Source organism: Aphelocoma coerulescens, chromosome 31 (genome assembly GCF_041296385.1).
Source record: "Aphelocoma coerulescens isolate FSJ_1873_10779 chromosome 31, UR_Acoe_1.0, whole genome shotgun sequence".
In the NCBI taxonomy this organism is placed as follows: domain Eukaryota; kingdom Metazoa; phylum Chordata; class Aves; order Passeriformes; family Corvidae; genus Aphelocoma; species Aphelocoma coerulescens.
Genome location: NC_091044.1, coordinates 2,182,676 through 2,195,214, shown reverse-complemented (window position 1 = coordinate 2,195,214; position 12,539 = coordinate 2,182,676). Strand labels below are relative to the sequence as shown.

The following is a 12,539-nucleotide window of genomic DNA, read 5'->3' as shown; positions in this document are numbered from 1 at the left end:
GAGGGAAGGGGCGGAAGGAAGGGGGCGGAGAAGGGGGGGGGGGAGAGAGAGCGAGAGCGCGAGGCGGGGCCGCGGGGGAGCCGCCGCCGCCGCTCGTGGCGCGGGGAGGGGGCGGCCGGAGCGCGGAGCGATCGCCGGGCCCGTCCCGCTCCCGCCGCCGCCGCCGCCTCAGCCGCGCCTGCGCCGCCGCCGCCCGACGCCGCGCCCCCCCTCGCGCCGCGCGCCGCCGCTCCGCGCATGCGCCGCGCCTGCGCGCCGGCGAAAACCCCGCCCTCGTCGCCGCGGCGCGCAGGCGCGGCGCATGCGTGAGGAGCGCGTCACGCGCCGCGCGCAGGCGCGGATCCCCCTTCTCCCCCTCCCCTCATCCCGCTGCCCCCCCCGCCTCAGCCCCACCTACGTGCGCAACGGTCGCTGCGAGTGTGGCGGCGGCTTCGCCCCCCCCGCCCCGCGCTCGGCCCGCGCGAGCCGCTCGGATTTTCTGATTGGTTCGAATCGCGCTGTTCTGCCCAGCGACGGCGAAAAGCCGCGCTGCCATTGGTTGGGAGGGCCAAGGGGGCGCTCGCCTCACTCGCGGTTTCCCGCCCGCCGCGCCGCCGCCATTTTGTTTCGGTGGCTGAGGGGGGGAAAGCGCGGAGCCGCTGGTGGGAAGGGCAGGAAAAACGGGTAAAAAAAGGTGTAAAATATAGAAAGTAAATAAGATTTGTTCAGTTTGATATTAGACGCGGGCGCGGAAGAAGCGCTGAGGGGGAGACCGGGCCGCGTTTCCCTCAGGAAACCTGCGTGGCCCCCCCCTCGCTCCTCCCCACTCCCGTCACGGATTTATTTAATAAAACCTTCCCAATCCCCTTACAGATTGCCCTTAACATTATTAGCATTTCTTACTATCCTCATAAAACTCCGAATTCACCAAGAAAGTGCCGAAATGAGACAGTCTGACCCCAAAAGAGGGTCGGGAGCGCGGGGAAAACGCCGCCATTTTGCGGCGCGCTGTGAGGGAATGTGAGATAAGGAGCTGAAGCCTCCGAGCGGCGGCGCCTCAGCGAGAGCAGCGTGACTATCGCGACATGGAACCAGCCGCGATATCGCATTGTCACGACACCAGCCCCACACATGTTGGTTTTAAGTTGTTTTTTCCTCTATTTTTAACCAGTGAAAGGTCCCCGTGAGGGGTGCACCGTTCCCGGAGGCACTGCAATACCGGGACGATGCGCGGAGCGGAGGGAGCAAGCTCCGGGTCCAACTCCCGAGCCCAAAAATCCGTTTAATATGAAGTCCTCTCATCGAGGACGTATCAGATATTAAACTGATAAGAACAGATACTACACTTGATCTTAGCCAAAAGGCCGAGAAGCGATAACAACAAAGGCTCCGCGCACAGATCCCAACCCAGTGCGGGCCTCCTCTACCTCACGGTCATCACCCCGCCGCCAACGCGGCCTCCCCAGCACCACCTCCATCTGTTTCCCCATCTTTTCTGGTACCTTCGCTCGCGATTCCAACGATTCCATCCCCCTGAACCCCGAAATCCCCCGTGAAAAAGACTCCCATGATGCCCTTCTTTCCTTCCATATAGCTAGTTTGCATAACCGCGCCCCTCATTTAAGCAGAGCAAGCGCTCTTGGGTCACGTGCTTAATTAGCGTAAAAACAACCCTATATTTGCATATTCATATCCCAATTCGAGTTGGGCCCGCCCCTTCTCCCCACCCCTCGGCTCTGGGGCATGGGGGGAACCGTTCCAGGGGGAACTGGGGGGTCCCTCCTTCCCCCCGGGGGTTTTGGGGGCTCAGGAGGCGCTGCCGGCGGGGGTATTTCCGACCCCGCTCGGCTCCTCCCGCCCCTCGCCCTCGGAATCATTCGGATATTTCCGACCCCGCTCGGCTCCTCCCGCCCCTCGCCCTCGGAATCATTCGGGTATTTCCGACACGGCTCGGCTCCCTCCGCCCCGCCCCTGGCCATCGCTGCGCTCGGGTATCTCCGGCTGCGCTCGGCTCTTTCCGCCACCCCCCATAGAGAACCATTCTTCAGCAGCTCCTTCTCATTACCAGACTCCAAATTAACGCTTACTAAGCTCCTCCCTCTAATTATAGTCCATTATCCGCCCCGCCAGCTACTCAGCAATCCGCACTAACCCCCTAGAGGCCACTGTCACCCCTAAACCCCTTTAAACACTTCAAAATCGCCCACAAAACAGGGTCAACAGAACCCCCAAAATGCAGTGAAAAAAGCTCAAAAAGCCCCGAAATTGTGGGAATTGGATCCAAATTCCTTTATTGGGGTTCAGGAGTTGGCATTGGGGCCCTTTTTCTTGCCAAAAGTGGGCACAACGTTGACGAAGCGCCGGTTGTACTGCATGCGCCGCTTGGCCCGCCCCGTCTTCTTCTTCTTCTTCTCCTGCTTGGCCACCTGCAAAAACCAAAAAACTGGGGGTCAAGGGGGTGCCCAAAACCCTGGGAGGGTCCCCAAGACCCGTGGGGGTCCCCTAAACCCAGGGGGAGCCCCCTCAGCACTCACCTTGGGGGTCTGGCCCCTCACTTTGCCGGCGCGGGCGAGGGAGCCGTGGACTTTCCCTGGGGAGAAGAAGAAAATCGAGGTGTTGGGGGGGGTTCGTTTTGCTAATTACCGCCCCAGTAATTAGCGGCCCCCTCGGAATTACCCCCCAGCAGGCGCGTGGAGAGGTCCAGGGTGGCAAATTCGGGGAGGGGGCTCTGCCCCAGCACGGCGTCATCGTCCAGGGGGGTCCCGGCGTGGAGCAGCACTTGGTCCTCGGGGGGGACCCCCGAAAGCTCGGCCACCCTCTCCTGACGGGGGGAACAAAGAGGGGGGGTCAGCACCCCAAAATATGAGGGGGTTTGGGGAGGGGGACACCCCGAATTTGGGGGCTCACCTTGATCTGTGCGAGGGTCTCGGAGCCAGAGACCTCGAGGGTGAGGAGGGTCTGGCCACGGATGAAGAGCTGCATGGTGGAGGCTGCAGGGGAAATTTGGGGAGGTTGGGGGGGGTCCCCAATGCCCAAAAATAGGGGGGAACCCCCTGGAAGGGGGAGGGGGGCCTCCAGGAGGTGAGGGAGGGGCGGTTTGGGTGGTCTGGGGGCAGTTTGAGGGTTATTTCTGAGGGGGCGAGAGGCGTTTTGGGGAGAATGAGGGTGTTGGGAGGGGTTGGAGCGCATTTTGGGGTGTTTTCAGGGGGTTGTGGGTGTTTTGGGTGGGATTGTGGCTGTTTTGGGGGCGTTTCCAGCCACCTCTCCCTCCCACAGGGACTTTGTCACCTGGCCTCGGACCGTGGGGACAAAGGGCTGTGACAGGGAGGGGACACACTGGGGGTCCTCTGGCAGCACCCTGGGTGCCCCCCACCCTCAGAGCTGCCCCCCAGTGACCCCCCCAAGGCCTCAAAGGCCCCCCCACAACCCCTATCACCCCCCCCAAGCCCTCACAGTCCGCCCAGACCCCCAAACCCCACCCCACCTGCTCCTGCAGCCCCCCCAAGCTCTCCATTAACCCTCCAGACCCCCTCCCGAGGCCTCCGGCCTGAACCCCCTCAGAGCCCCCCAAACATCTCCCCAGGCCCTCCCACACCGCCCCCAGACCCCCCCAACCCCCGAAAGACCCTCCTAAAACGCCTCCAGAGCATCCCCCCAACCCCCTCAGAGCCCCCCCAAACCTTCCTTGAACCCCTCCCGACCCCCCAATACTCCCATAGCTCCGTCCAAGGCCTGCAGAGCGCCCCGCTCACCTCAAACCCCCTCAGAGCCCCCCCAAACTCTCTCCATCCCCTCCCCTGCCCTTCACCCGACCCCCTGTAGGCCCCAGACCCCCCCAAAAGCCCCCAAAATTCCCATCCCGGACCCCCCGGCCCGGCCCCACCTCAGCGGCTCCCTCAGGGCTCCAAGCGCGGCGCGGAGAGAGCGCGCTGACGTCACGCGTACGCGGGTGCGTGCTGCGTGATGACGTCACGCGCGCGGAGGGCGGGAAGAAGGAGGAGGAGGAGCCAAGATGGCGGCGCTGGCGGCGCTGGGGCGGAGGCTGCGGGCGCTGGGCCGGGGGGCCAGGGGGGTGCAGGTACCGCACGGGGACAGCTTTGGGGGTTTGAGGGGCTTCTCTGGGGGTTGCGAGGGGGGGCTTGGAGGGTGCAGGTACCGGGGCAGGTCTGGGGGGAATTGTGATGGGTGGATTTGGGGCATGAGGGGAGAATTGGAGAGGGGGAGATTTGAGGGGGGGCTTTGGGGGTGAGGGGATTTGGGAGAGGGAATTGGGAGAGGGGGCGTTCAGGGAGGGGAAATTGAGGTGGTCCTGAGGAAGTGGGCATTTGGGAACAGTCTGGGGGAAGGGATTGAGGGGGCTCAGGGAGGGGGGGGATTTTGGAGGGTCCTGAGAAAGGCGCTGGGGAGAGCGAGGGGGGGACTGGGGGGGCCTTTGGGATGGAGTAATTGGGGAGGGGGAAATGGGAGGGGTCTGTCAGGGCAGAGATGATTTTGGGGAGGGGTCCCCACAGACCCCCCCGGGCCCCCCCCGCTATGAGGAGTCGACGGCCGAGTTCGGGTTCGTGGAGCGGCTGCTGCCCCCCACCCGCATCCCCGACCCCCCCCCGCACCCCAAATACCCCACCCCGTCCGGCTGGAGCCCCCCCAAAGGTCAGCGACCCCCTGGGCGGCATTTGGGTTTGGGGAGGAGGGATTATTTATCCCAAAACCAAAAGTAATTAACGGGGCTTATTCAGTCTGAGAAGAGTCTAAGGAGGGCATTAATGACTTTGTGGGGGGATGCTTAATTACCCTGGGGCAGTTAATTACCCGGGGGGGGGGCAAAAATCTCTTCCAACGGGGAATTCCTGACCCCAAACCAAGTAGAGAAGAGGACTTATTTACCCCAAATCGGGTTGAATTTCCCCGGGGTGAGTTTACTTCCTTCGGGGGGCTGTTAATTACCCCCGGGGGGGCTGTTAATTACCTCTCAGCCTCCGTCCCCCCCCAGGGCCCCCCCCGGAGCTGCCCTACTTCGTGCGGCGCTCGCGGCTGCACAACCTCCCGGTGTACCTGGGGCTGCGGCAGGGCCGGCGCCTCACGGCCCTGCGCCACATCCACGGCGACATCTGGGTGAGTGGGGGGCTCGCGGGGGTTTGGGGGGCCCCCCGGGGGTCCCGCTGACCCCCCCCATCCTCCCCCAGGCGCTGGAGCGGGACCTGAGGGCGTTCCTGGGGTCCCTGGGGGTCCCCGAGCCGCAGGCGCAGGTGAACGAGGTGACGGGGACGCTGCGGCTCAGGGGGCACTGGGGGCCCGAGGTGCGGCGCTGGCTGCTCGAGAGGGGCTTCTAGGGACCCCCAAACCTGCGGGGACCCCCCACAGCTGCCCGGGGGACTCCCCAGTCTGCAAGGGATCTGCTGTGGATGCACCTGGAGTGTCCCGAAATGGATCCTGGACGGCGCAAAATCTGTTGGGGGCACCTCAGAACTCATTGGGGGAGCTTGGAATCTGCTGGGGCACCTCCAAATCCGGCTGGAGCACCCCAAAATCTGTGGAGGCACCTCCAAATCCGGCTGGAGCACCCCAAAATCTGTGGGGGCACCTCCAAATCCAGCTGGAGCACCCCAAAATCTGTGGGGAGCACCTCAAAATCCACAGGGGAAGCTTGGAATCCATCTGGGCACCTCAAAATCCATGTGGAGTCCGCTGTGGCCACCTCAAAATCTGTTGGAGACACCTCAAAACCGCTGGGGGAACCCTGAAATCCATAAGGGGCAGCCCGAAATCCACCCTGGGGTATCCCAGCATCTGCTGGGGGCCCCCCAAGAATGAAACAAACCCCCCCAAAATGGAACAAACCCCCAATAAATGCCTCGGGTAACTCCTCACAGCCTCTTTATTTACAAACCACCCCCCCCAAATTTTGGGGGAGGGGTCCCACAAACTGTACAGGGGGGTTGTTCTGGGGGGGGATCAGGGCGGGCGGGGGGCACAGACCCCCCCCTCAGCTCTGCCCGTAGTAGTGGCTGTAGCCCCAGGGGCTCTGGTAGCCGTAGGTGCCATAGCCGTGCTGGGGGGACAAAAAGGGGAGGATGAGCCAGGGGACCCCTCTGGAGACCCCAAAACCCCCCCCCAAAAACACCCACCTGGTACCAGTAGTTGTAGGAGGGGTTGGCGTCCGCCCCCGAGAAGTTGAGGGGCCCCAGGAGCCCCGAGGGGTCGTCGGGACGGAGCCGTTTGTCGTCGGGTTCTTCCGAGCTGGGGGGGAAAAGGGGAAATGTGGGGGGAAAAGGAAGAGGAATTGGGGGGAAAGGGGGGAATGGGGAGGGGAAAATGGGGGGACAGAAATTGGGGGGGGGAAGGGGAGAAATGAGGGCAAAAAGGTGGAAATGCAGGTGAAAGGCAGCGAAGTTGGAATTAAAAGAGGCGAATTTGGGATACAAAAGTGGCGAAAGTGGGACAAAAAGGGGCAGAACCGAGAGGCTAAAAATGCGGGAATTTGGATAAAAGCAGGGAGAACCGGGGTAAAAGTGGGGGCCGATTTTGGGGCTGACTTTGGGGGGGGCCCCGGGGGTCTCACCCGTTCTCGGGCGCCCGTTTCCGGGCCGCGTGCGCCTTCAGGATCTTCTGGTGCTCATCGTAGGCCTTGAGCAGGCTGGGGAGGGGGCAGCGCTCAGGGGGGAGCCCCCAGACCCTTTTCGGGGTCCCCCCAGGGCGTTTTCTCCCCCGAACCTGTGGATGCTGGAGCCGAAGTCCTCGAGGAACTCGACGCGGCGCTGGGAGAAGACGAGCTTGGCCTCGTCGGGCAGGGGGCTGCGCAGGGCGCGCTCGAAGCAGCTCATGGTGTTGCCCTCGTTCTGCCCCACGTCCGCCCCGAACTCCATCTCCAGCAGGTTGGCGTGGAGCCGGGCGTTGTCCTGCCCCAGCCGGGCACAGGTGGGTGTTGGGGGGGGTTTGGGGTGTCCAGGGGGTGTTGGGGGGGTTCTAGAGGGGGGATTTGGGCACCTTGGGGGGCCCCGGGGGGAGTTTGGGGCAGCAGTGGGGGTTGGGGGCACCCAAAGGGTACCCAGGGGAGTTTAAGGGATCCTAGGGTGGTGTTGGGGCGCCCAAAGGGGATTTGAGAGGTGCTCGAGGGCACCAAATTCCCACTTTTCCCCTCCCGACTCCGATCCCAGAACTCCCCGGGACCCTTCTCCCGCTCACCGGGTCCTTCTCCAGCGCCTCCACGAGCACCTTCCGGGCCTTGCCCAGGTTCTTCTGCACCTTGCACACCTGCCGGGCCAGTTTGACGGCGTAGAAGGAGCCCAGGGGCAGCCCCTCGTTGGCCCTCATGGCCTCGAGCAGCAGCGCCTCGGCCTCGGCCACGCGGCCGTGCCGGCGCTCCAGGCTCACCCGGCGCAGCCGCACCATGGCCAGCCCCGGCACCGCCGCCTCGAAGCAGCGCAGGATGCGCCGGGCCTCCTCCACGTTCCCTGGGAATGGGGAAAAACGGGAGAGGAAGGGAAAAAAACGGGGGAAAATGCGGTTATTGGGATCCCCACGGCAGTTACGGGGTCCCACAGGGGCGTTATCGGGGTCCCCGGGCCCGGCACCGCCGCCTCGAAGCGGCGCAGGATGAGCCAGGCCCCTTCAGCATTCCCTAGGATTGGGGAAAACGGGGAAAAAAGCGAAGAAAGGGGGTTATTGGGGTCCTTGGAGCAGTTGGAGGGTCCCACAGAGGAGTTACTGGGATCCCCACGTTGATTTTGGGGGTCCCTGGATCACTCGGGGTGACCTTTGAGCCCCATCCCCACCTCGGAGTCCCCAGTCCCGGCCCCAAACCAGCCCCCGAGAAGGGGCAGTTCCGGGGCCATTCCCGGATTTTGGGGGCTCCCCCGGGCTTTTGGGGCTCCCTGACCTTGCTTCTCCTCGAAGGCGGCCCAGAGCAGGTGGATGTTGGGTTTGCGGGGCAGGTGGAAGCCGCAGGCCCTCTGGAAAACGCTGCGGGCGCCCGGCACCGTGCGGGACTCCAGGTAGCGCGTGTACTGCGGGAAAAACGGGGGAAAAAGGGTGAAAAATGGGGGAAAACGGGGGGGAAAACGGGAATAATGGGGGGGAAAGGATGGGGGAAAGGAGAAGGAAAAGGGAAGGAAGAACATAGAGAAGGGTGAGGAAAAGGGGAAGGGAAAATGGGGAGAAAAGGGAATTTTGGGGGAAAACGGGCGTCGTTTGTCGAAAAGCGGGGATTTGGGGGGGGGGATTTTTTGGGGGGGGGAAAGGGGAATTTTTGCCGGGAACGGCCCCACCTTGACCCAGAACTCCTCGTAGAGGGCGCAGGCGATGAGGCAGCGCTCGAACAGGACGATGCTGCGCTCGTGGGACCCCGCGGCCACCTCGAAGTCCAGGTACTCGCGCCAGTTCCGCAGCTGCGCCCGCTCCAGCGGCTTCACGTGGAAGTACGGCCGCTTGATCTGCGGGATTCCAGGGAATTGGGGGCGTTCCGGGGGGATTTTACGGGGGATCCCAAGGTAGAGTCCAAAAGGGATTCCTGGGGGGGGGTGGGGGACTAAGGGGGGGATCCTGAGGGGGCTCAGGGGGCATTCCAAAGGCGATTCCAGGGGGATCCCATCCCGTTCCACCCACCCCGTCCTCGAAATTCCAGCGCTTGCTGACTTCGGCCTCGTTCTGGGCGTAGATTTGCTGCCTCATGGAGATCACGAGCTCCCGGATCTTCTCCTGGTCCAGATCCTCCTGGGAATGGCGGGGCCCGGGGTTAAATTAACGAACAAAATTAGCGCTGCCAGACCGACAATTCAGTGCCAATAAACGAATTAAAGAAATCAATCAACGCATCAGCCCAGTTAACGGAGGTTTCAGCCCCCCATAAGCTGTGGGGAAAAGCGGAATTCCCGTTTTTTGGGAACATTCCGGGGGTACCTGAGCCTCGGGCGGGCCCTTCCCGGCCAGGCCGGGGGGGGGATCCTCCCCCGGGGGCGCCTCCGGCCCCTCCGGCTGCGGCTGCGGCGCCTTCGGAGCCGCGGGGTCGGAGCCGAGCTTGGAGCGCACCCAGAGCAGCTCCTCGGGGGACAGGATGGCCCGGGGGGGGTTCTGCAGCACGTGCTCCTTGAACCTGGAATTCCACAGGGATTCAGGGATTTACTGCGGGGATTTGGGCACTTCCCGCCCAAATTTATAGGGACTTCCCGCCTGGATTTAGGGATTTCCCGTGGAAATTCAGGCGTTCGCCACCCGGGTTTAGGAACTTCTTCTAGGGGAAATCCCAGGAATCCCAAGGACTTCCTGATGGAATCCCAGGGATTCCGGGGTGGAATCCCGAGGCTTTCTGGGGGAATCCCGAGGTTTTCCAGGGAAATTCCAGGTTTTCTGGGGGAATCCCACGAACCCCGAGTGTTTCCTGGGGAACCCCGTGTTTTCCCAGGCTTTCCCCTGGCAATTCCCGAGGTTTTCCCGGGGTCTTCCCGGTGCATTCCCGGCGTTTTCCCGTACTTCTCCCAGTGGTGGCTGTAGAGCTGGGTGGGCATGGACAGCAGGCGGTCGTAGATGGCGGTGACGGCGCGGAGGTCGCCGCGCTCCCGCTCCCACTCCACGTACGATTCCCAGAGCTTGTCCGAGCGGAAATCCATCCCGGCCGCCGCCACGGCCGCCTCGAACGCGCTGGGGGGACAGCGGGCGGTCAGCGGGGCCGGGGGGACACACCCGGGAAGGGCCGGACACGCCCGGGAAGGGCCGGACACGCCCAGGAAGGGCTGGACACATCCTGGGAAGGGCCGGACATGTCCCAGGAAAGGCTGGACACGTCCTGGGAAGGGCCGGACACGCCCGGGAAGGGCTGGACGTGCACGGGAAGGGCCAGACATGTCCTGGGGAGGGCTGGACATGCCCAGGGAGGGCCGGACACGCCCGGAAAGGGCCGGACACATCCTGGGAAGGGTCAGACATGCCCAGGAAGAGCCGGACACATCCTGGGAAGGGCCGGACTCACCCGCGGATGCGCTGGGCAGTCTCGGGCAGCGCCGGGTCCAGCGTGGACTGCAGGAAGGAGATGTAGTGGATCCACAAATCCATGCTCAGCGGGATGGACTGGAGACCCCGCTCCAGCACCTGTGGGGACACCGGGGGTCAGCTGGAAACACCTGGGGGTCACCTGGGGGCTCCTGGGGGTCACCTGGGGGCTCCTGGAGTTTCCCTGCCAAACCCAGGGAAAAAAGAAAATTTTCTGCCTCCAAAAAAGAAAAGGGGGAATTTTTTCCCGGAAAACCAGGGAAAAAAGGGAATTTTCCACTCCCAAACCCTGGAAAGAAGAGGGATTCCTTCCCGCCCCCTGCCCAAAATGGCGAAAAAAGCATGGATTTTCTCCCCCAAAACTGGGGAAAAGCAGGGGTTTTCCCCTGCTGAAACCTCCCAAAAAAGGGGGGAAACGGGGGATTTCTGCCCCCAAAACCAGGGGGAAAAAGGGGATTTTGCCCTCCCAAGCCCAGGAAGGAAGGGAAAGGCGGGGCTCGTGCCGTGCCCACCTCCTCGGCGCGCCGGGCGCTGCCCAGGCGCCGCTCCATGTCCGCGTACTTCTTCCAGTAGCCGTAGCAGTAGGGGTAGTGCAGGAAGAAGGCGTCGAACGCCCGGCGCGCGGCTCCCAGCAGGTTCTGGGCACGGCCCGGCCGCAGCGGGAGAGCCACAGTCAGAGCCGGGGCTGGGGGCTCGAGCGCCGGGGGGGACGGGAAGGGGAAAGGGCGGGGCCGGGGGTTCTCACAGGGAAAATCGGGGGTTTTATAGGGAAAATCGGGGGTTTTATAGGGAAAATCGGGATTTTTGCAGGGAAAATCGGGATTTTTACATGGAAAATTGGGATTTCTACACGGAAAATTGGGATTTCTACATGGAAAATTGGGAGTTTTATAGGGAAAATTGGGATTTTTACACAGAAAATCGGGATTTTTACACAGAAAATTGGGATTTTTACACAGAAAATCAGGATTTTTACACGGAAAATCGGGATTTCTACACGGAAAATCGGGATTTTTACACATAAAATTGGGATTTTTACACAGAAAATCAGGATTTTTACATGGAAAATCGGGATTTCTACACTGAAAATTGGGATTTTTACATGGAAAATCGGGATTTCTATACGGAAAATCGGGATTTCTATACGGAAAATCGGGATTTTTATATGGAAAATCGGGATTTCTACACAGAAAATCGGGATTTCTACACGGAAAATCGGGATTTCTACACGGAAAATTGGGATTTCTACACGGAGTTTTAATTAAGGCTCATTTCGGGTTTTAATGGGGCTGGGGATTGGTGGTTGGTAATTATGAGTTATTAATTATGGTTTAATGGGTCTGGGGTCACTAATTGAGACTTAATGGGGGCTGTTAATGGGTCTGAAGGGGTGTTAATGAGTCTGAGGGCTCAGAGGATCTCATTAATGGCTCTGGGGTTATTAATCAGGCCATTAACGGGTCTGGGGGCTCCGGGCCATCACTAACGGGTCTGAAGGGCTGTGTTGGGGTCTGGGGGGGGACCACTGATGGGTTTGGGTGGGCACTTTTTGGCTCTGGGGGTTCATTAATGGCTCTGGGGGTTTATCAATGGCTCTGGGTATTCATTAATGGGTCTGGGGGTTCATTAATGGGTCTGGGGGTTCATCAGTGGGTCTGGGGGTTCATTAATGGCTCTGGGGAATAATTAATGGCTCTGGGGGTTCATCAGTGGGTCTGGGGGTTCATTAATGAGTCTGGGCATTCATTAATGGCTCTGGGGGTTCACCAGTGGCTCTGGGGGTTCATCAATGGGTCTGGGGGTTTATTAATGGGTCTGGGGGTTCATTAATGGGTCTGGGGGTTCATCAGTGGGTCTGGGGGTTCATCAATGGCTCTGGGGGTTCATCAGTGGGTCTGGGGGTTCATTAATGGCTCTGGGGGTTCATCAGTGGGTCTGGGGGTTCATTAATGGCTCTGGGGGTTCATTAATGGGTCTGGGGTCCCGTGCGGGGGCAGACAGGGGGTCACCTCCTGCTCGACGTAGCCCAGCAGCTCGGTCCAGGCGCCGAAGTCGTGGGGGTTGCCCTGGGCCGCCCCCCAGAGCCGCTCGAACTCGGGGGGGAACGGGGGCGGCGGCTCCTCCTGCGGGGGCTCGGCGGGGGGGTCCCGGGGGGGCTCCTGCGGCTCCGGGGGGGCCCCGTTGAGGCTCGGAGGGGCGGGGGGAGGGGCGGCGGCGCCGGGCTCCGGCTCGGGGGGGGCGGGAGGGGGGGGCTCTGCCGAGGGGGCTGGGGGGGGGATGGGAGCAAAGAGAAACGGGGGGGGGGGGCACAGTTAATGGGGGGGCTGAGTGGAACACAGCTCTGCCCCCCAAATCATCCCCGCCCCCCAAGTGCCACCTGCCCCCCGCAGCCCCCTCAGGCACCCCAAAATCCCCTCAGAGCCCAAAACCCCCTAAGATCTCGCCCCCCCTCAGCCCCTTCCTCACCCCAAATCTCCCCAGGCCCCTCAAATCTCCTGAGATCTCGCCCCCCGCCTCACCCCAAGTCCCCTCAGGCGCCCCCATTACCTCAGACCCCCCCAAATTCCCTCAAATTCCCT

At 62.1% G+C, this 12,539-nt stretch overlaps 3 protein-coding genes and 1 non-coding gene across 5 annotated transcripts; 1 reads left to right on the top strand and 3 right to left on the bottom strand.

The window, feature by feature from the left end:
- Positions 1 to 1,164: 1,164 nt before the first annotated feature.
- Positions 1,165 to 1,355, bottom strand: LOC138100433 (U2 spliceosomal RNA). The gene has a single exon (XR_011146815.1). It is a non-coding gene; the product is annotated as a U2 spliceosomal RNA (small nuclear RNA).
- An 889-nt stretch (positions 1,356 to 2,244) lies between these two features.
- On the bottom strand, positions 2,245 to 3,952 carry FAU (FAU ubiquitin like and ribosomal protein S30 fusion). Its single transcript, XM_068998226.1, has 5 exons — positions 3,863 to 3,952; positions 2,887 to 2,969; positions 2,656 to 2,800; positions 2,514 to 2,569; positions 2,245 to 2,405 (listed from the first exon to the last, which is right to left on the bottom strand). The coding sequence occupies exons 2-5, from the start codon at positions 2,959 to 2,961 to the stop codon at positions 2,280 to 2,282; spliced, it is 402 nt and encodes a 133-aa protein (XP_068854327.1). The 5' UTR covers positions 2,962 to 2,969; positions 3,863 to 3,952; the 3' UTR covers positions 2,245 to 2,279.
- On the top strand, positions 3,939 to 5,399 carry MRPL49 (mitochondrial ribosomal protein L49). Of its 2 annotated transcripts, XM_068998224.1 has the most exons (4): positions 3,946 to 4,057; positions 4,491 to 4,629; positions 4,970 to 5,091; positions 5,163 to 5,399. In XM_068998224.1, exons 1-4 carry the CDS (start codon positions 3,992 to 3,994, stop codon positions 5,307 to 5,309), a joined length of 474 nt encoding a protein of 157 aa, XP_068854325.1. In that variant the 5' UTR covers positions 3,946 to 3,991; the 3' UTR covers positions 5,310 to 5,399. The 2 variants fall into 2 exon arrangements, with proteins under 2 accessions (XP_068854326.1, XP_068854325.1); XM_068998225.1 differs by lacking the exon at positions 4,491 to 4,629 and having other exon boundaries at positions 3,939 to 4,057.
- Positions 5,400 to 5,836: 437 nt separating this feature from the next.
- On the bottom strand, positions 5,837 to 12,155 carry LOC138100330 (pre-mRNA-processing factor 39-like; the record flags this gene model as incomplete). The annotated part of the gene is made up of 13 exons (XM_068998142.1): positions 5,837 to 6,028; positions 6,105 to 6,216; positions 6,539 to 6,613; positions 6,691 to 6,875; positions 7,162 to 7,430; positions 7,856 to 7,982; positions 8,244 to 8,408; positions 8,581 to 8,688; positions 8,875 to 9,067; positions 9,445 to 9,612; positions 9,941 to 10,059; positions 10,473 to 10,598; positions 11,970 to 12,155. Coding segments are annotated over 13 exons (1,899 nt in total), but the record flags the coding sequence as incomplete, so codon positions are not given.
- Between the last annotated feature and the right edge of the window lie 384 nt (positions 12,156 to 12,539).

Excerpts from the sequence above, each read along its gene's own strand:
- FAU (XM_068998226.1), bottom strand. The coding sequence starts at position 2,961 with ATGCAGCTCTTCATCCGTGGCCAGACCCTCCTCACCCTCGAGGTCTCT. Across the intron at positions 2,570-2,655 it reads CTCCACGCGCCTGCTGGGGG|GGAAAGTCCACGGCTCCCTC; the intron begins GTAATTCCGAGG and ends TCTTCTCCCCAG. Across the intron at positions 2,406-2,513 it reads TGAGGGGCCAGACCCCCAAG|GTGGCCAAGCAGGAGAAGAA; the intron begins GTGAGTGCTGAG and ends TGGTTTTTGCAG.
- MRPL49 (XM_068998224.1), top strand. The coding sequence starts at position 3,992 with ATGGCGGCGCTGGCGGCGCTGGGGCGGAGGCTGCGGGCGCTGGGCCGG. Across the intron at positions 4,630-4,969 it reads CGGCTGGAGCCCCCCCAAAG|GGCCCCCCCCGGAGCTGCCC; the intron begins GTCAGCGACCCC and ends GTCCCCCCCCAG. Across the intron at positions 5,092-5,162 it reads ACATCCACGGCGACATCTGG|GCGCTGGAGCGGGACCTGAG; the intron begins GTGAGTGGGGGG and ends ATCCTCCCCCAG.